Genomic DNA, 21,598 nt, shown 5'->3' on the forward strand with positions numbered 1-21,598 from the left:
CGAATAAACAGCTTTCACATTTCATTTTGACATTGGCTCCACGCGACATGTTCAGAATTAATTTTTCTCTGCGTTTTGTGGTTATGTCGAATACCTTTTTCCCCATCACTTATGATTTTTTTGTAAGAACTCACAATGTTTTTTTTACTTAGCTTACCGCTACGTCGTAGCTTACGAATAAGACACATGATTTGTTTTTTCTTCTTTTAGTTCAATGGCGGGTTGCATGAACGACTTTAAACGTTTGTTTGCTCGAGTCACAGGCAACAGAAACCGGACGTGACGTCACATACAACCCGAGCAATAGCGTTCTTTCTTTCTCGTAGGATATATTTGACCAATAGGGTTGCGTCTTCTTGGGAGGCGGAATATGGCGGCGCTAATGTTATGGGCTTTCCGCTACTCGTTCGCTTGCATGTAATCAGGCCATGGGGCTAGCGAGGGAGCTACGCTAGCATCAGGCTAGGCCTCCAGCAGAGCAGCCGCAGAGGGAGCAGCAACACGATCGAACACATTTCTGTCAGGAAGAAGACAAACACCCCACTGCAAGTCTGCATGAGAGCACTTGAAACCACACAAATATGGTGGTTCTCAAAATTCGAGACCAGGTAAGGACGCTTGTGTTAAAAGTCGGATCCAAAGATAGCATAGGGATTCGAATTAGCGTCGATTTCAGTTTTTCTTAGCGAATCTAATTCCGATATGTGGCTAATTCTATTTATCGCGATTTATGCAGCGCTTGAAACTGGAATAAAAAAAGATAAATGTATGTGTTTTCCCGAGCTAGATTACAGTTGGTCAACGTAAGCCTGATCACAGCTTTTGTTGTGATCGTGATAACCTATCACTTATGCATGGGGACTTACATGAAACAGGACTGCTTATCTCCAGCAATTAGCCAACCCCCCTATCTACGGATAAAGAGCTAATAGATGCAACAAGAAAAATATGTTTATTTGTCGTTTAGGCTCACGAAGGTTCTGGAGACTACACAATGACAATCACACCAATGTGCTTGTTGTAACTATGGAATGCTTGTGACATATGCATCATTTGCTGTTTACCTTTTGTAACAAATACAAGTGCTGCATTAGCAAACAAATATATTGCAGCATTTTTAAATCACCATCCCAATAACCTGACTTTATTGTAATCAACGCGTTATTTTCCTCTAGTATATTTATGTCTATGTAAGTCATCTGGCATGTAATTATTAGACTTAGACTTCCTTTATTGTCATTCAAATTAAACTTTACAGTACAGATAAGAACGAAATTTCGTTGCATTAGCTTGTGGTAGTGTAGGATAAAAGAGCAATAAGGTCCAGATATAAATAAATAGAGATAAATATATTGCACTTTTTAACATGCATCCACGTTTATGGTAATGTTGTGTCGTTCGCGAACGATTCGTTCGAATGAACGAATCTTTTGAGTGAACGTACTGAACCGAATCACTTCATGAACTGATTCGTTCCTTTCTCAGTTCAGTTGAGCTCCGCCGCGACCATGCCGGTATGAGTGGAACTGGCGCATTCTGTGACTCACTGAACCCTCGACGTCGGCGAACGACGCAGCCAGCTACTCATCATGGGGGCGGGGGGAGGGACTGAGCGAACGATTTGTTCACCGCGGATTAACGACAAGAATCACTCAGTGAACGACAGAATCAGGACTCGCGAACCTACTGACACAGAGAACTGACTGTGTCGTGGAGGAGGACGTCACATTGAGGCTCTCGTTCAGTCACTGTGCGCGTCGTTCATTGGGTGCTGAGGGCTTGTGTCGTTCGCGAACTGACACACACCGAGATCTGCCGCTGGGGAAGCTGTTACTGACTGACTCATGATTCGCCGACCTGCACACAGAACTGCTGCTGCAGAAGTGATTCAGGTTCACGTACTGAACTGTGCTGACTGTGGCGCTGTGTCAGTCACTCACTGCCTGGTGTACTGCATGCACAGAGCTGTGTAGGGACTCGCGTTCACCCTATTTGCTGCTTCTCCCGCGAATGTCTGCACTGTACTGTACTACGCACGCCCCCCCCCCCTCCTATTTTTTGGGGGGGGGGGGGGGGGGGGGGGTCGGTGAACAAATTTTTTGAACGACTCAATTTAAGGAACTGATTCTAGTGATTCAGTACAGTCAAAAGAACTGCCGATCCCATCACTAGTTTATGGATGTATGTTATATTGTCTTTATATTCCAGCGAGTTAATCCGTTTTTGAGGGGGAATTATTTTGATGCGTTCAAGAGTCTTATGGCCGGAGGGAAGAAGCTGTTACAGAACCTGGAGGTTCTGCTACAGAGGCTGCGGAACCTCATTGTAGGGTCCAGCAGTGAAAACAGTCCTTGGTGGGGGTGGGAGGAGTCTCTACAGATTTTCTGAGCCCTGGTCAGGCAGCGGCTTTTTGCGATTTCCCTGATAGGAGGAAGAGGAGTCCTGATGATCTTTTCCGCCATCCTCACCACTCTTTGCAGAGACTTCCAGTCTGAGGCACTGCAGCTTCAGTCCAGACAGAGATGCAGTTGGTCAGTAGGCTCTCTATAGTGCCTCTGTAGAATGGGGGGAGGGAGCTGTGCTCTTTTAATCCGACGCAAAAAGTGTAGGGACCAGGTCATATTGTCAGTATATGAAACGCTTATAAATGCGGACACAAACATAGCTAGCTTGATAGCAGTACGCTGAAGTGCTTTTGCATACCATTGTTATTTTCCGCAACATGCATCGGATGATCTTGTTTTTCTGCGAGCCAGGTGTAAGTTGCTTGAAGGGCCGTCTCCATGGTGACAGTGTTCAAGGCTTTGCATGAGACAAGGAGCATAGCAAATCTAGTGCAGCATTTGAGCTGTGCAAAATGAGACGCAGTTGTAAGAAGCACAGCCGTTGACTTGTTGGTGTGAATCGATCCTTTTAGCTGCAGAAATTCACGGACATCACTGAGAGAGATAATTGTTGTGCTATTAACAGTGACGGTAAGAGATGAGCCACTGGTGTTGTGGTGTTGCCTTGCCTACATGCTTTGCATCAATTGAGCCATTCAAAATGTGACAGTATTTAATTTGATTAGAATGGTACTCATTGTGGTATTTCCACACAAGATATAAAGTACAAAACCCAAAACCAGTGAAGTTGGCACATTGTGCAAATCGTAAATAAAAACAAAATACAATGAATTGCAAATCCTTTTCAACCTATATTCAATTGAATACACTGCAAAGACAAGATACTGTGTTTGTGACAATCATTGGAACTTTAACTTTTAATACTTAACGTTCGAGCTGATAAATTTTATGTTTTGCAAATATTAGCTCATTTGATGGGGCTTCACGGTGGCAGAGGGGTTAGTGCATCTGCCTCACAATACGAAGGTCCTGAGTAGTCTTGGGTTCAATCCCGGGCTCGGGATCTTTCTGTGTGGAGTTTGCATGTCCTCCCCGTGACTGCGTGGGTTCCCTCCGGGGACTCCGGCTTCCTCCCACTTCCAAAGACATGCACCTGGGGATAAGTTGATTGGCAACACTAAATTGGCCCTAGTGTGTGGATGTGAGTGTGAATGTTGTCTGTCTATCTGTGTTGGCCCTGCGATGAGGTGGCGACTTGTCCAGGGTGTACCCCGCCTTCCGCCCGATTGTAGCTGAGATAGGCTCCAGCGCCCCCCGCGACCCCAAAGGGAATAAGCGGTAGAAAATGGATGGATGGATAGCTCATTTGATGTCTGCAACATGTTTCAAAAAAGCTGGCACGAGTGGCAAAAAAGACTGAGAAAGTTGAGGAACACTCATCAAACACTTATTTGGAACATCTCACAGGTGAACAGGCTAATTGAGAACAGGTGGTTGCCATGATTGGGTATAAAAGCAGCTTCCATGAAATGCTCAGTCATTCACAAACAAGGATGGGGCGAGGGTCACCACTTTGTGAACAAATGCATGAGCAAATTGTCGAACAGTTTAAGAACAACATTTCTCAACAAGCTATTGCAAGGCATTTAGGGATGTCACCATCTACGGTCCGTAATATCAAAAGGTTCAGAGAATCTGGAGAAATCACTGAACGTAAGCGATATTACGAAGCTTCGAACCCCTCAGGCGGTACTGCATCTAAAAGCGACATCATTGTGTAAAGGATATCATCACATAGGCTCAGGAATACTTCAGAAAACCACTGTCAGTAACTACAGTTTGTCGCTACATATGTAAGTGCAAGTTAAAACTCTACTATGCAAAGTGAAAGCCATTTATCAACAACACCCAGAAACGCAGCCGGCTTCGCTGGGCCCGAGGTCATCTAAGATGGACTGATGCAAAGTGTAAAAGTGTTCTGTGGTCTGACGAGTCCACATTTCAAATTGTTTTTGGAAACTGTGGACGTTGTGTCCTCCGGACCAAAGAGTAAAAGAACCATCCAGGCTGTTATAGGCGCAAAGTTCAAAAGCCAGCATCTGTGATGGTATGGGGGTGTATTAGTGCCCAAGGCATGGGTATCTTACACATCTGTGAAGGCGCCATTAATGCTGAAAAGTACATGCAGGTTTTGGAGCAACATATGTTGCCATCCAAGCAAAGTCTTTTTCATGGGCGCCCCTGCTTATTTCAGCAAGACAATGCCAAGCCACATTCTGCACATGTTACAACAGCGTGGCTTCGTAGTAAAAGAGTGCGGGTACCAGACTGGCCTGTCTGTTGTCCAGACCTGTCTCCCGTTGAAAATGTGTGGCGCATTATGAAGTGTAGAATACGACAACAGACACTGTTGAACAACTTAAGGTGTACATCAAGCAAGAATGGGAAAGAATTCCACCTGAAAAGCTTAAAAAATTGGTTTCCTCAGTTCCCAAACGTTTACTGAGTGTTGTTAAAAGGAAAGGCCATGTAACACAGTGGTAAAAATACCCCCGTGCCAACTTTTTTGCAATGTTTTGCTGCCATAAAATTCTAAGTTAATAATTATTTGCAAAACAAAAATTTCGTTTCTCAGTTCGAACATTAAATATCTTGTCTTTGCAGTCTATTCAATTGAATACAATTTGAAAAGGATTTGCAAATCATTTTTTTCTGTTTTTATTTATATTTACACAACGTGCCAACTTCACTGAATTTGGGTTTTGTATATTAGTATATTGGAGGGTATTGCATATAGCAATGGTACGCAGGCTCCATCTAGTGGTACGCCAAATAATCACTTATTTAAATATTCAAATACAGTGTTACTGTTCAAATTGTTACAGTAGCCAAAAACCTATCCATCTATTCATCCATTTTCTACCACTTGTCCCTCTCTGAGTCACAGGTGGGTTGGAGCCTATCTCAGCTGCACTCTGGTGGAAGGCAGCGCCCACCCTGGACAAATATTAAATATGTTTGTTAAATAAACATACTGCCTTGTTTTTGCTATTGCTATTGTATTTAAATACTGGTCTATATTAGGGGTGGTAATCTTTGGCCAACACACAATTCGATTATGATTCAGGAGCTACGGTTCGATTAAAAGTCAATTATTGATGCATCTTTAATTGATGTATATTAATGCTGTTTTACATTTCTTTTTGTTTTATTAAATAAGTGTTTATCACTTGCAACTTAAAAAAAAAAAATTCATTTGGAATAAGAAACAGTTGAATGAATTCCCACATTTATTAAATTAATGAAAATGTTTGCAAAACTGGACCATAAGTGCCAAATAGTAAAGGAGCTGGTAGGATCTCTTAGTGAGGTGGCTCGCTGCCATCAGACACATTTTAGAACTGTGTGCATTGCTTTATTTACAATAAATTAATCGATTATCCATCATTGACGTTAACTAATCGATTCTATAGTCGTGCTTGTCTGAATTGCGATGCATCTAAAAATCGATTGATTCCCCCACCTCTAGTAATTATGGTGGAAATTGTGGAGCCAAGTGTTTTCTGAAGTGGTACTTGGTGGAAAAAAAAGTTTGAAAGCCACTGGCTGGTGGATTTTGATTAAACTTTCAGGAAGAGTCTGAGGTGGAACAAGGGATTAGATTATGGGTGTGATCTGGATATAACCATCTGGGTTCAGAAAAAGGATTCTTTAGAAAGGGTCTGGCAAAAGTCTGCGCTCTCAGAGTGCCTTTCTAGTAGGGATGTAATGATAGAATGATTTATATTTCTCAAATTCAAGTACCGGTATATGGATTTCTGCCCAGCAAGTTTGCCTTCCAAGAGATACAGGTATTTATCCAAGATTGCTTTAAAGGGGAATCGATCGATTTTATCGATACTAGAAAAAGGAAAACATCAGATTTAAAAACGTAAGACTTTATATAGAGTTTAGCACTTTTAATAATAAAGAATGTAAACATTAAGTCTAATTTCCCATCTGCGGCTTCATCAAAACAAAAATAGCAGATGTCTACCGTGGTCGAGAAAGGTCATAACAAACGCAACAAGACAATAGTATAACCTCAGTGATATGTGTGTCTGTGTTCCTTTTAAGAGGTGGCGCTGTTGTGTGTGTGGTGTGCGAGAGTGGCAGACAAGTGAACAGAGTCCCACGAGAGTTTAGATGTCTGTGTGTGTGTCTTAACGTGAGTTGTGGCGAACAGCAGCTCTTGTTGTATACCGGTAAGTGTGTTTTGACTCCCTGAGTTTGTTTCCACTTGTAAATAACTGTGTCTCCTTCTACACTGCAGGTCATTGCAATATGGTAACTTTCTCAGGGTATCCGCGGCGTCCTAAAAAGTCCCAAAAAGTCTTAAATCCAACAATTTGAATTTAAGGCCTTAACATTTTAAATGTTCCTAAAATTTCATAAAAGGTCATAAATACTATTTTGAAAGGTCTTAAAAATCTATTAACGTTACTTTTATTTAAAACATGCATAAACGCCACTCTTGCTTTTAAATGTTTAGATTTATGAGGACACTATAACGGAACTAAACTGTGCTGCCCGGTGCAAATTTATCGAGCACCACCAGTTAGTGTGCTGTGCACTCGCAGTGGTGTGTTGTTACAGCTTAGCATAGCAGCGGAGAAAACTTAACAAAAGCCCACAGCAAAGCCGAATTACTTGCATAAGATGGGTAAGTGCAAGTTGAAGGATTTGTGGCTCCAGAAAAAACTATTTAATGCATGGTTGAAGCCGGTGGATGGAACTGTATAAAGTGTTTGTGGAGCCATGGAGGAGGGAAGCGTTTGTAAACATTGTAGTGAAAGTGAATGGAAGAATAATGTAAAAGTCAAAAATCCAGGATATGTCTGTATCAAAAGATGCTGAAACGCCATAAACACTTGTACAACTTTACAAGGATCAACTTCACTTCAGGAGTGTTATGTGGGTAAAGTGGCACCAATTGCCGAAGGAGACCAATATGAAATGTTGACGATACATACAGTAAATACACTATTTTTTTCTGTAGTACTCCAGTCGTGTACTCACAGCAGTAAAACAAAAAAAAAAACATAATTATCGTACATAATTTCTAATAATTATTCCAATAATTTCAGGTCAGCTTCTTATGCTTGATCTTTTCTCCAATTTTATACAGAAACTGCATTAAATGCTATTAAGGTTGTCTGTTTAGTGTACATTCAATTTATGGTTGGGTGAGGAAAGCAAGGAAGACTTATTTTGTCATGCTTAAATAAGAAATAGTCCTTGTTTATTAGCAATATGTTTTATAATTTTTTTTTTAAAAATCACAAAAAACAGGTAAAATGTTTTCATACACACCAGATACAAAATGAGCTTGAATGGTATCCACATTATTCACATCCAAATTCTGTTTCAGGCTTGCAAGCCATAATCTCCTTCTTTCTTTTTAGACATTCGCTCTGTCTGGACTCTCAGTTTTTCACAACTTTGTGCAGAAACAGTATTAGTACTGAATATGTTTTTATCTGTTTGCTCAATTCTGACAGGTGCAAATGCACTGCAAAAGTTAACCAATTAGCTTTAGCAGAGATGCTAACAGTCCCTTTCACAGACGATATATTGTTGTACTTTACCATTGCTGACGTGTTGTTGTTACATGAAAACACTTGATGTGAAGCACCTTTTGCAAGAAAACCGTTTTATGGCAAATTTGAAAAAATGTCTGTTTTTTTAAATATTTTTTATGGCAAATTTGAAAAAATGTCTGTTTTTTTAATATTTTTTTTCAGTTAGTTTACAATAGAGAGATTTCTGGTGTAGTTAGTTAGTTTGTTGGTTTTCTAATGTGAAAGAGTAGTGAATTAATTCGCATACTTACAATTCCTCCTGGTCTCTGATTTTATTTTATGTCTTTGTACTTTTTTGTCCATATGGATGTGAAATGGTCTTAAATTATATTCATTATGGTCTTAAAAAAAGTCTTAAAGTCTTAGAATTGACTTGTTGAAACCTGCAGAGACTGTTTTCTGCAACAGTGCGATTGCAAAAGCCACGACAAATACAAACGACACAACACAATGACAAACCCACACCACAACCTTAAACTACAAAAGACGCGGCCGAGCCAACAGATGTGACAGCGGAGCAAGTTACCGCAACACATCAAGTTCCAGAACACAAGGAGAAATCATTTGATGAGAAAGAAAGAAAAAATACAAGAGATGGATGAAGGAGGCTATGGAATTTAGGAAGCGAGGGCCCAACACCATCAACTAGGGCTGGGCGATATATCGATATACGCGATATATCGCGGGTTTGTCTCTGTGCGATATAGAAAATGACTATATCGTGATATTCGAGTATGCGTTCTCACGCAGTTGCTTTTAGCTGCGGGGCATTACACTACAGGCTCTCCTCGCTCTTTCCTGTCTCTCCTTCTCACAGACAGCAAGCACAGCTTCTACACACGTCACATACTGTCACGTCATACGTCACATACGTATACGCCCTCGCGCAGCAAAGAGGTAGCAGCATGGCTAACGTTAGCTGTGATGCTAGCGTAGCCGTGTGAGCGGTAATACGAGAGAAAGAAGGTGCGAATCTGGTAACAAATGAAGGAATAATTAATTCCCCCAAAAAACAGCAGGGGGTCCATCATCTGGCGGTGGTTTGGCTTCAAGTGGGAATATGTCGAACAGACAACCGTAATTAGTCAAGTGTGGGGCGAAAGCTTTGCTATAAAAAGTAGCATTACTGGTAATGTGTAGCATCATTTGAAAAGTCACCTGCTAGAGAATGAAGAGTGCTTACTCCGCATGTCAACATCTCCGTTCGGTGCCACACGCCCACACCATCAAAATGCCGAGACAAACATTTCCAGATCAACACCGTATAAAAATAATAGTGATTTTTTTTAGTTGTGATTTCCTTCTCTGCATGAAAGTTTTAAAGTAGCATATATTAATGCAGTATGAAGAATAATGTTTTAATGTAGACACATAGAATCATCATACTGCTGTGATTATATGCATCAGGTGTTCATTCAAGGCTAAGGCAAAATATCAAGATATATATCGTGATATTTCAAGGCCATATCGCGATATTAAAAAAAGGCCATATCGCCCAGCCGTATCATCAAGGATTAGGGGGCATATATGCTTCCGCACACCTGGGACGCTGTCCTTCATTGGCAACGCCAAGGCGGGGAACTTTATTTAGCAAGTAATTAAACTGTTAAAATGTTGGTTACTGTACTTTTATTGAAAATTGCTTGAATATTTTAAATGTGAACAGAAAATGTGTCCTCTTGTTAATTCAACCTAAAGTGTTGGTAGCACTTTAGTCAAATAAGATGTGAATGCATTGGTCATCAATTGTTGTTTACTTGCTTGCTTGTTTGTATCCATAATTCATTTAAACATAATTCCCTTACAATAAATAACAGGAATATAGGAAACTTCACCCGCAGTGTGCAGTATCCGGTATTTTATTATTTCACAGTAACACTGGTTGATTTAAATTTTTTTGTTAAAATTCCTGAATCGATTTCAACTCACTGAACTGCTGCAGAAGTGGCAGCAGTAGTAGTAACATTTGAGTGGTTTCATGTAGCCAGCACCCCCCTCGACCCCGAAAGGGATAAGCGGTAGAAAATGAATGGATGGGATGTTTTAATGGTAGATAACTTATTACACTTACATCAGAGCTCTTATTGTTAAAAAAAACAACTAAAGAGTATTAAGTGTAGACATTAGTGTGGTAGAAAACTGTGGTCTTCATATCGACACAGTAGATGTTTAGGGATGTGTACATTTTACATTTGAACTAATAATGTTCCAACTCCTGGTACCTCGGTGTAATTTAACTGTATCAATTTTTGGTACTTTTTTGTGTTTATGTGGTTATAAATGCTAATTAGTTTATTTAAAAAAAAAATCATTTAACACCGAGCTGATATTAATTATCAGTTGATATGTCTTGTTTTCTTAGAGTCTCATTTGCAAGTACCGGGTATTCATTCAGTTTGTCCCGGGTTTGTTGCTGTAGCCCAGGAAGTAAGTAGTCTGTTATCATTAGGTGAATGTGCCCGTCTTGTCTGTTGTTCAGTCCTACAAAGTGTTTGCCTGTAAGTATTATACTTTTTACACACAAGCTGTTTGATTGCAATGTACATCTTTAGTTGTAGTTTTAGTTACTACAGGTATTGAAATTGCCAATGCCAATCAGTAGCATGTACATGGCATGTCCAATGTCACTTAGCATATGCCTTTTCTGTAGGAACGTTTCTTTAAATTACTTCTGTTGTGATTTGGTGTTTTATTGTAAATGACAAGAAATTACCATGACCTTCTAGTGCAGGGGTGTCAAACTCAAATACAGAGTGGGCCAAAATTTAAAACTGAACAAAGCCGCGGGCCAAGGTTTAACAAATTAACCTTTTAATAGGGACCCAAACAAGTTTTGCATTGAATATTGAACAAGCAAGGCTTATATAACTTTATAGTGACATGCAAAATCCCGTTTCAAACAATAATAATAATAATAAAAAAATATCAATGGCATATCAAATACAATTTAAATAAAAATTGAATGCCTCTTTTCAATTTGCAGCCTTCTGAGGTAAATATCAACATTAACTTTTTCCACAGGCTAATAAATTTGAAAATAAAATAACGATGAATAAACCAACCATTCAGGACTTTAAACTGCTCAGTTTGCAACACACTGATCTAATCTGATGTGCCTAAGCCAGATACCTGGCATCTTTTCTTGGATGCTAGTTCATTAATGTCGGGGCTCAGGCTTTGAGCTGAGGCAACCTTCATTATCGAACGAAGGTGTTCATCAGTCATTATATCTCGTAGTCCACCCGGACCACAATCTTGGGGGCGTGCCTTAAAGGCACTGCTTTAATTTAACGTCCTCTACGAGCTTTCGTCACGTCTGCTTTTCATCCATTCTAACAACGTGCCGGCCCAGTCACAAGATATGTGCGGCTTCTGTACGCACACACACATGTGAATACCGTAACACAACATAAACACAACAGAACAAATACCCAGAACCCTTTGCAGCACTGACTCTTCTGGAACGCTACAATATACACCCCACCCCCCGCTACCACCAAACCACGCCCCAGCACCCGCCCCCCACACACACACACCTTGTAGCGTCCCGGAAGAGTCAGTGTGGCGTATATTTCTAACAGTGTTAAAGTTGTTTTTTTACGGGCACCCTCAGTGTAACCTGTATCGCTATTGATAAATGCGTTGCATTCACTTGTTTGTGCGTGCAGCAGCCGCACATATCTTGTGACTAGGCCAGCACTTCTTGGACTGGATGAAAAGCAGACTTGATGGTTTTCGGGAGGGGCACTGAAAGTTGGGAGTCCCCCGGGAGGTTTGGCAAGTAGGTGAATGTGGTGTTACCGCGGCACCGCCGCTGTATATAATCGGCGGGCCAGCTCTAGTGTTAATTTGATATCGCCTCAAGGGCCAAATTTGGCCCGCGGGCCAGAGTTTGTCACCCATGTTCTGGTGGGTTGGAGCACACCCTAACATACTGCAATGGAAGGGTAAGTACTCAGGAGTTGCAGTAATTTCCGCTTTACAGCTTCGACTTGAAAGAAATATGCTCCTCTAGAAACAAGTCAGTTGTACATATACCGGTAAGTTGATGGCCAACATATTGTGCAGTTACAACTTAGGTTCATTATGTGTTGAACAACGGTTGTAATTAAATATTCACAAAGAAAAAGACAGTTATAGGACAACTGTGCTTCACGAGTAGAAAGTCCCAGCACACTATCTACAAACATGAAGTGTTTACATTAAGTAAACATTGCCAATACATTTTGTATTAGTATTCTCCTGATAGCATGCAAAAAGTGTTCATTGGTACTTTCTGTTGTTTGTGTATATACCTGAAAGAGGTGGAGTCATAATCCAGGCTTTTTTAAATAAGCCCAGAAATGTGTTTTGTCAATATTAGTCTTCACTACGTTTGGGTATTGTTTACATTTTAAACAATACTAATACCAAATAGGCACTTTTGAAAAGGTTTCAGTGCCTAAACACAGCCTAAACTGGCACATAAAAAAATGGAAAACATACACATTTTTCTAAAAGAAAAAAAAAATGTATTCCATCCATCCATCCATCCTTATTCTACCGCTTATTCCCTTCGAGGTCGCGGGGGGTGCTGGAGCCTATCTCAGCTACAATCGGGCGGAAGGCGGGGTACACCCTTTATTATTTATTTTTATTTGTGACATTAAAATTGAACATACTAGTCATTTCAATACTTAATGTAAATCAAATGATTAGTATTTCATTAAAAATTAAATTCCCAAAGAATTGTAATAGATATTGCAACAAAACTAGCAATGATGCAAAACCTAGACAACGTGCAAAAAACGACTTGCTTGTGTTGTAATGTTGATGCTAACAGTTCCGGGGTTTGTGAATGCACTCCGCTCGCCTTGAGTGTCATTGGTGGGGCGGCTGTGCCAGCAACTTGAGGGTTCCAGGTTCGATCCCCGCTTCCGCTATTCTAGTCACTGCCGTTGTGTCCTTGGGCAAGATACTTTACCCACCTGCTCCCAGTGCCACCCACACTGGTTTAAATGTAACTTAGATATTGGGTTTCACTATGTAAAGCGCTTTGAGTCACTAGAGAAAAGCACTATATAAATATAATTCACACATTGGTGCATACAGACTGCATAATGAGGACATGCTGTGTTGTTGTGGCTAGCGGTGCTGACGGTGTTGTGCAGCAGTTGGCATGTTAATGTTGGTAATAATGTTTAAAAAGGGGGTCAGACTCTGTGTGCCTGCTACTTGCACAATATCACTGTTAAGCACTTGCTGCAGGTGGCTCACTGCATTTATTTAGCGCCAAAATGAGGCACCAATAGTTACTACTTCTTTCTGTGTGTTTACTACCGTTGATGTCAGCACCTGTGCCATTATGGAACCAAGTTCCAGTATCCATCCTTACTTTTCACCATGTTATGGTCCAGTCAAGAGAGCAGGGGGCCAACATACAGTACAGTTCAAGGATGTGGTTGGGCCACTTTGACACATTTTGTGCATTAAAGATGCTAAAACCAATTCATCCATCCATCCATTTTCTACCGCTTGTCCCTTTCGGGGTCACGGGGGGTTCTGGAGCCTATCTCAGCTGCATATGGGCGGAAGGCGGGGTACACCCTGGACAAGTCGCCACCTCATCACAGGGCCAAACCAATTCAATGTAGGTCAAAACATCAACATGTCAGCTTTGGGTTTAGGCAACCACAAAATTAGCATGTTGTCTCATTGATATATATATATATATATATATATATATATATATATATATGGTTTGAATATGCTGTGGGTCGATGAAAAACGAATAGTGGGCCGATAATATCTCCTGGGCTGAACTTGGATGTAAATAGTCAATGCAGGAGGCAGGTTTTGCAGCATGGTCTCTTTCAGAGTGGAAAACAAGTGAAGATGGGCCGTTTTGTCCTTCAAGCCACTTTTTGAGCTTGTGTCTGAACTTTTTTGCATACAAGTCTTAAGTATGTTTCTGTGCTGGGTGGGATGCTCAATGCTTTTCAGTCCAGACACTTTATTAAAAGCTCATTTTGTGGTTTTGTGAAATCATTTACATCTAAAAACGTAAACCAGCCTATTTGAGTAGTTCAGCCTCATCCCCAGCCAAATATTTATTTTTTGTTGGGTCTTCTGCTTCTGCTTCTATTACATTGATCACATTGAACAGATGAGTCGGGCATCAATAGTAATTTCTGAGGATGAGGAAGGATCCTGTAAATCATTCATCTTTCACTGAGGCCCATATGTTCTACTTAAATGTCTCGACATGTCAACCCTAAAATCCGTTGATCTTAACCTGATTATATTTCCTTTTTTTAGCCTGCTTTGCTGAAAGCCATTTTCAATGTGGATCCCGATGAAGTGCGGTCACTCATATTCAAAAAGGAGGATGTGAATGCACAGGTAATCCCTGCAGCTTTTATTCTCTTAGTTTTGTAAACTTCCCACTTTTATTGTACTTGAATTGCTTCACTGTTGCAATACCTTTTTATTTGTTTGCATTCATCTGCTTCTGGCTTGTGTTCTGAGTAGCAAACTGTATTTATTGAACTTTAGTTGGTAATAAAAATATCACCATACCCAGCATATTGTTTTTCTTGTCACAACATAGTAGCCTCATAACAATGTATTGATTTGGTTTGGATCACTGCAGTTTTCTCTTTTTTTCTCTCATGACAGGACAACGAGAAGCGAACGCCACTGCATGCTGCTGCCTACCTTGGAGATGCAGAAATTATAGAGCTTCTGATTCTTTCAGGTGTGTTTTGTGTTACAAGGCAACAGCCAGCGTACAAGTTATGTTGCATAAAACACATTTGAAGTCGTGTTATGAGATGTATAGTGCATGACTTATGTGGTCACGCCCTTCATACAAATACAGTGGAGCCTTCAAAGTCAAATTTCCAGTCTAATTCTAATTGGAATAAATGTTAAGTAAAATAATTAAAGTTGAGTATTAACCAAACCTTTTATTAACTTTGCAAACAATGTTTGAAGTAACATTTTCAATCAGAGTTGCAGCTATTTATTATTTTAGTATTTAATCTATTGGTTTGCTCAATTAATTGGATCTTCAATGCGTATTTTAGAGAAAACACTTGCCATAACTGTTTTTATTTTTATAAATGCACATCAACATTGAAATTGCACTTTAAACGTGTGCATTAATAAAAAAAAAAGTTTAATGCATTATATTTATAAATAAATAAAATATCCGGTTACCGGTATATTTTTATATACATTCATGTGTGCTGTATTGCAGCGGCTGTACTTAATATATGTAAACGTATTTTAAGTTCCCAGTACTCCATGCAGTTTGGATTTTATCAGGTTTTTTTCATTTACATTTCATTAAATTATTTGAAGCAACAAAATAGAAATCAAAACTTTCTTCTAATCAAATTAATCGTTGCAGTTGTATTTTAAATTAAAAGATAAATTAAAGTAAAACTACTCATTCTTTAAAGAGGCCTGGTAGACTCGTAATGGAGAGGCACCAGGATGTTTGTGTGGCGATTCTGTTACATAGTATTACTAGATTTAATAATTCATTTTGTTAACATCTCCTGACATTCTCAATACACTCCACATTTTTTTCCTGTTTTTATGGCTATCATCACATCACACGTTGGTACCCTTTTATGGTGGCATCAAAAGAAATGTATACAAAAGAGGGAAAAAAAGCTAAACTCTTGTGATGGAGATAATATGCTGAGTGAATATGAATATTTACACAAACATGTGGTTTGTAACCAAGGTTGTACCTTATCTTATGAGCTTAATTGGTTCTGTAATGAACTGTAATGACTCAAAAGGCTTGTATCTCAAACCAATGTCTCCCATTGAAATTAATTGAAATCAGTTTAATTGGTGCTTGGCCTTTGCAAAACAGCACAATTTTAACATGAAACAAGTCTTTTTAAAATAAAAACACACTTTTGAATAATAAATGTTATATGAAAACAATAGAATATAGTAATAAAAAATACAGTAGTTTTTTTTTGTTTTTTTTTAAGTACATTTATTATAATGTATAGCATTTACCTTGGAGATTGGAGTTCTATGGCATCGCCTTCCAGCTGCTTCTCCGTCAAACACGCTATTAGCAGCTTTTCCATATTTCCATGGAAAAATGTCTGTCGTTTAGATATTATTGTAATACTCTTGACTGGCTTTAGACTCATTCTGCTTCAGTACGGTGCAGACGAGCAGTGTTATCCTCAGATTGCTCTGCAAAGTTGGCGACACGTTCGGTCATATTTTTTATGATTTCTTTCTTTCTTTTTTGTTCTTCTCAGCACTGTCATTCACATTAACTTTCACAAAGTTACATCGATCTCTAGCCGTAAGCCAATGACTTAAAAGCTAAGACCGGATGTTTTGAGTGGATGTTAAGGGGGTCACTGTTACATTTGCTACACCAACTAATGGCGGCGATGCTTGCAACTTGAAGCATAACAATTAGCAGAAAGAACCTCATATATCAAAACACTTAAGTTAGAGCACTGTTAAGTTGAGGTAACACTGTATATGATTTATCCGGTTGTTGTCCAAAGCTTAGTTTCAGTTTGTTACTAATTGTGCAAGTTGCTTCCAAATGTCCTCAAGTAGTCTGATTGTTCCCTGTCTTATGCTGCAGGTGCCCGAGTAAATGCCAAAGATAGCAAGTGGCTCACTCCTCTGCACCGAGCTGTTGCCTCCTGTAGCGAGGTATGCGAAGCGAATGTCCTTCGGTTTCCTCTCTTTCTCTCACATGCACACACACACAGTGCACACCAAAGAGAATGATAAACAAAGTGACAAATTCTAAACTGTGTTTGTAACATTTTTGTGGCAGGAGGCAGTGCAAGTTTTGCTGAAACACTCTGCCGACGTAAATGCACGAGACAAGAACTGGCAGACGCCACTACACATCGCCGCGGCCAATAAGGCGGTCCGCTGTGCAGAAGCACTCGTCCCACAGCTCAGCAATGTGAACGTGTCGGATAGAGCCGGACGGACCGCGCTGCACCATGCAGCTTTCAGTGGTCATCTAGAGGTGATATTCGTTTGATTAAACCTAAACTCTGATGTCATTAGTGTGACCCATGAAGCATGATCTTACACCCACTAGACAAAACCTTAAGTACCCATCCATCCATCCGTTGTCTGATGCTTGTCCCTCTCGGGGTAATCTAATGAAATTCCAGACGTGTCATGCTCAATTTTGATTGACACATATAATGTATCTTACTGAGGCTATATTAGTGGGCAACATAATGTGCTCAATTTAATGCTATGCAGTTCTACATAACTCTGAACTACAACCGCAACTATCATGAATTTGGATTAATTGTGATCAATCTCAGTAAATGACTTGCTTACATAATTTGAAGGGGAACTGCTCTCTTTTAAAAATTCTGCCTATCGTTCACAATCATGAGAGACAACAAATCTTTTTTTAGGATTCTAAAGCTGATAAAAAACGCTTGAATGATGTGGCTAATGGGAGTCACCATTGTAGCCTTCAAGGCCCTCTAAAACAACTTCAAAACCTCCATCAATGTTTTATATCCATCCATCCATTTCCTACCGCTTATTCCTTTCAGGGTCACGGGGGGGGGTGCTGGAGCCTATTTCAGCTGCATTCGGGCAGAAGGCGGGGTATACACACTGCAAATTATATATATATATATATATATATATATATCTGTATAATAATAACAGTCATATTCATAACAATATGTAATATGTACAATATTTACTAGGGATGTCCGATAATGGCTTTTTGCCGATATTCCGATATTGACCAAACCCTTAATTACGATACCGATATCAACCGATATATACAGTCGTGGAATTAACACATTATTATGCCTAATTTGGACAACCAGGTATGGTGATGATAAGGTCCTTTTAAAAAAAATAAATTAAGTAATTAAATAAGATAAATACATTTAAAAAAAAATATTGAATAAAAAAGACAGTAAAACAATATAAAAACAGTTACATAGAAACTAGTAATTAATGAAAATGAGTAAAATGAACTGTTAAAGGTTAGTACTATTAGTGGACCAGCAGCACACACAATCATGTGTGCTTACGGACTGTATCCCTTGCAGACTGTATTGATATATATTGATATATAATGTAGGAACCAGAATATTAATAACAGAAAGAAACAACCCTTTTGTGGGAATGAGTGTGAATAAGTGTAAATGGGGGAGGCAGGTTTTTTGGGTTGGTGTATTAATTGTAAGTGTATCTTGTGTTTTTTATGTTGATTTAATACACAAAAAATTAAAAAAAAATAAACGATACCGATAATTTAAAAAAAACGATACCGATAATTTCCGATATTACATTTTAAAGCATTTATCGGCCGATAATATCGGCAGGCCGATATTATCGGACATCTCTATTATTTACCTTATTTTGGTAATTTTATGCATTACTGGAACTTATTTCCTCAGTGCATTTATTTCCGTTCCCATAGCAAGGCATTTCCGACAGCAATTGTGTGCTCCTACTTCCGTGTTCTAATCATGGCAGACTTGGTAATAGACAACAAAGATGGCTATTTTTGTACAAATGAGGATTGACAACCTTATATTTTTTTAACCTGACTATACGGAGGATGAACTGTTGGTTATAGAAGTGAGCACGAACAAAGGCTCAAACGTTGGAGCAGACAGAAGTTGAGAGAGTTTGACGGGGTAAATGTGGAGCTTGTAGCCAAGCTATGCCGACATAAATGGAGTGCTTACCCAAAATTAACTGGGAAAAACGTCCCCGGCCAGTTTAACCGAACAGACAACTGTCCATCGAGTGAGTCACTATAATATTGATCATGATACATGCAGCACACCATGCTTGTTATTACAACTACATACATTGTCGAGCTAGCTGTGAACACAGAAAACATGAAATGTGGGCTAATACTTTACAGATACTGTAATATGATTGTTCACATTTTTCAGTCCGTACACATTGGTGTCCTATTGCATTGTGTTGTACACTACAAACTCAAAAGCCATTCAGGTGCTGAGACACAAGGTAGCTTATGGCTAATTCCGTAGCATGCTATTGCAAGACTGTGTTCTTACAATAACAATGTTGCTACAGCTTGGTTATTATACAGGTTATTGAACAATTACTGGAGTATTTTGGCGTTTAGATGATGGATTAATCAGAATCCTCGATCTTCGGATAAAAAGAAAGGGTGGGCGCCAACGAGCATCTTTTCATGTCTTTCTCGCAATGTCTTCAGATCTAAATTAAATTTTAAAGTTCACCAATCTCTCTGCTTGTGGCCATAACCTTGTACTAGCTAATTACATTGCTGTGATCAAGGCGCCACTAAAAGTAGTTCCTTGGCATTAGCTCTTATTATAACCATGACGCTAATACTTTGTGAATATGCATTTTAATGAAGTATTGTTGACGTTTTTTTAAAGTTAAAGTTAAAGTACCAATGATTGTCACACACACACTAGGTGTGGCGAAATTATTCTCTGCATTTGACCCATCACCCTTGATCACCCCCTGGGAGGTGAGGGGAGCAGTGGGCAGCAGCGGTGGCCGCGCCCGGGAATCATTTTTTGGTGATTTAACCCCCAATTCCAACCCTTGATGCTGAGTGACAAGCAGGGAGGTAATGGGTCCCATTTTTATAGTCTTTGGTATGACTCGGCCGGGGTTTGAACCCACAACCTACCGATCTCAGGGCGGACACTCTAACCACTAGGCCACTGAGTCGGTAGAGGACTTTATGGGGGGAATATATAATATATTACTCCCATTAGTTACATTGTTAGCCATCCAGTACGAGTCGTATATTATAAATTAAAATAGAAATAAGTTTGTACACACTTGGTTTGTAAATGATAGACAAAATAAAATAAAAAAAGTACAGTTCCTCTTTTAAGTAAAGGTGCATGTTTTCCCTTAAAATAAATTGTGTGATTAATCTGCTACTACTAATGATTAATGCAAAATGTTTTTGTGATTAATCACATCAGTCAACTTGTTTTTTTTGACTGCCCTTGTAATGATTTTAAGTGTTTCTTTTTAGGTAAGAGAACCAATGCAGACAAGTGCAACAGTAACTACAGGATTTTATCTGTAGTAAATTATATTGTATTATTGAATGAAATGCAGCAATAACAGATTTCAGTTTGTAGCCTCGCTCCCAATCTCTACTTAACACTGCTAGCACAATGCTTTAGTCTTACCCACATGCCTTTAAAGCGGGAAGGCAAAGTGTGCCCAAACAGGAGACTGACAACAGAAGAGGGTTTTCAACTTTTTGTTTCTCCTTGGCACCATTGCTAGCCACGACTCCCGCTAGCCAGGGCTGCACTGTATTTGTTTACGGAGTAGACTCTATGACAAGGCAGTTATTGTGCCTGGCACTCACTTAATGTGTACCTTGTGGGAACTCTGTGTGCCTTTGTACTTTACTGAAAATCAAATTACAAATGTATCATTACATCCCTAATCCTGGTAAATTATATGCCACTATTACATTTAAATATAAGATACACTCTGCTAATCAAAATATTAATTATTTGTAAGAATAATTGCTGTATTATTGATGATGAAAACCAAACCTTTTAAGCTGCGAGTCATTAACACACCCAAACGTCATGGTGAACTTGGAGTCGATTAAGTCTTTGTACCTGGGCACATGTGCTTCCATGTGGATAAGTTATTTTAGGAGAGGGAATGCCTGCTCTATTCAAGTATTAATAGAGCTAATGTATGGGTGGGCTGTTTCACAACTATCAGCATCCATCCATCCATTTTCTACTGCTTGTCCCTTTCTAATGTCAAACACTTTAATGTTTTCAGATTCAAGGGATTAGGTCCAGTGAATAAGCCATTACACCGATTTGACCATATTGTATATTTATGTATTAATGTCCACTCTTAAAATGCAGAAACATTGGTTTTATAATGTTGATCGCCTCATGACTCATTAATTGTTTTGGATCACATTAGATGGTGCGGCTTCTGCTCTCCAGAGGGGCCAACATTAATGCCTTTGACAAGAAGGACCGGCGTGCGATCCATTGGGCAGCCTACATGGGTAAAAATATATCCACTTGTTATGTCATTTTGTTGGTTCTCTGTGTTACCTACATTTAAAATAGACACTCCTTCACTTGCATCCCATGGATTACACAGGCATGTATTAGTAGTGACAGACACTTATTACTGTCAATCATTTACATAACGGGAGACGATTTGTGAGCCATTTGCTTGCTGTAAAGTTCTCAAAGCAAACCTAAATTTCTGTCTTTCAACTCTTAATCTAATATTACTCTTACTGAACTACTCAAAATGTTTATTCTGTGGTAAACATGACTTATTTGAGTAACAGGACTCAAAGTATTGAGTGAGTTTTTTAGCACAGAATTAATTATCAAATGCATGAATTATATAACCACATGTCATTTATGCCAACATACACATGATTGAACAAAAAACTAATTTGAAAAAAAACAAATCACGTTAAAAAAAATCATAGGTAAAATATCATCAAAAAAAATGAAAAATGTGTAAATTAACTTACTTTTGGCATTTTTAGAGGGGGTAATGTGTTCGGGTAACACGACCGAGTGAAAGCCCAGGGACATGACTAAAGTCAGAATTTTATTAAATGTTTTTTTT

The 21,598-nt window shown here is 39.2% G+C and overlaps 1 protein-coding gene across 2 annotated transcripts in view; it reads left to right on the top strand.

Moving 5' to 3' along the window:
- Nucleotides 1-296: 296 nt before the first annotated feature.
- The window catches only part of ankrd28b (ankyrin repeat domain 28b), a 39,325-nt gene continuing 18,023 nt past the window's right edge, over nt 297-21,598 (top strand). Inside the window, exons 1-6 of one of the 2 annotated variants that reach the window (XM_061953143.1) lie at nt 297-608; nt 14,264-14,347; nt 14,624-14,702; nt 16,584-16,654; nt 16,782-16,982; nt 20,927-21,014. In XM_061953143.1, coding sequence (XP_061809127.1) covers nt 582-608; nt 14,264-14,347; nt 14,624-14,702; nt 16,584-16,654; nt 16,782-16,982; nt 20,927-21,014 — 550 coding nt within the window. In that variant the 5' untranslated portion in view covers nt 297-581. The remainder of the gene's footprint in view (nt 609-14,263; nt 14,348-14,623; nt 14,703-16,583; nt 16,655-16,781; nt 16,983-20,926; nt 21,015-21,598) is intronic. The other variant, XM_061953135.1, reaches the window with a different exon arrangement.

This window comes from Nerophis lumbriciformis, linkage group LG04 (assembly GCF_033978685.3).
Source record: "Nerophis lumbriciformis linkage group LG04, RoL_Nlum_v2.1, whole genome shotgun sequence".
Lineage (NCBI taxonomy): Eukaryota > Metazoa > Chordata > Actinopteri > Syngnathiformes > Syngnathidae > Nerophis > Nerophis lumbriciformis.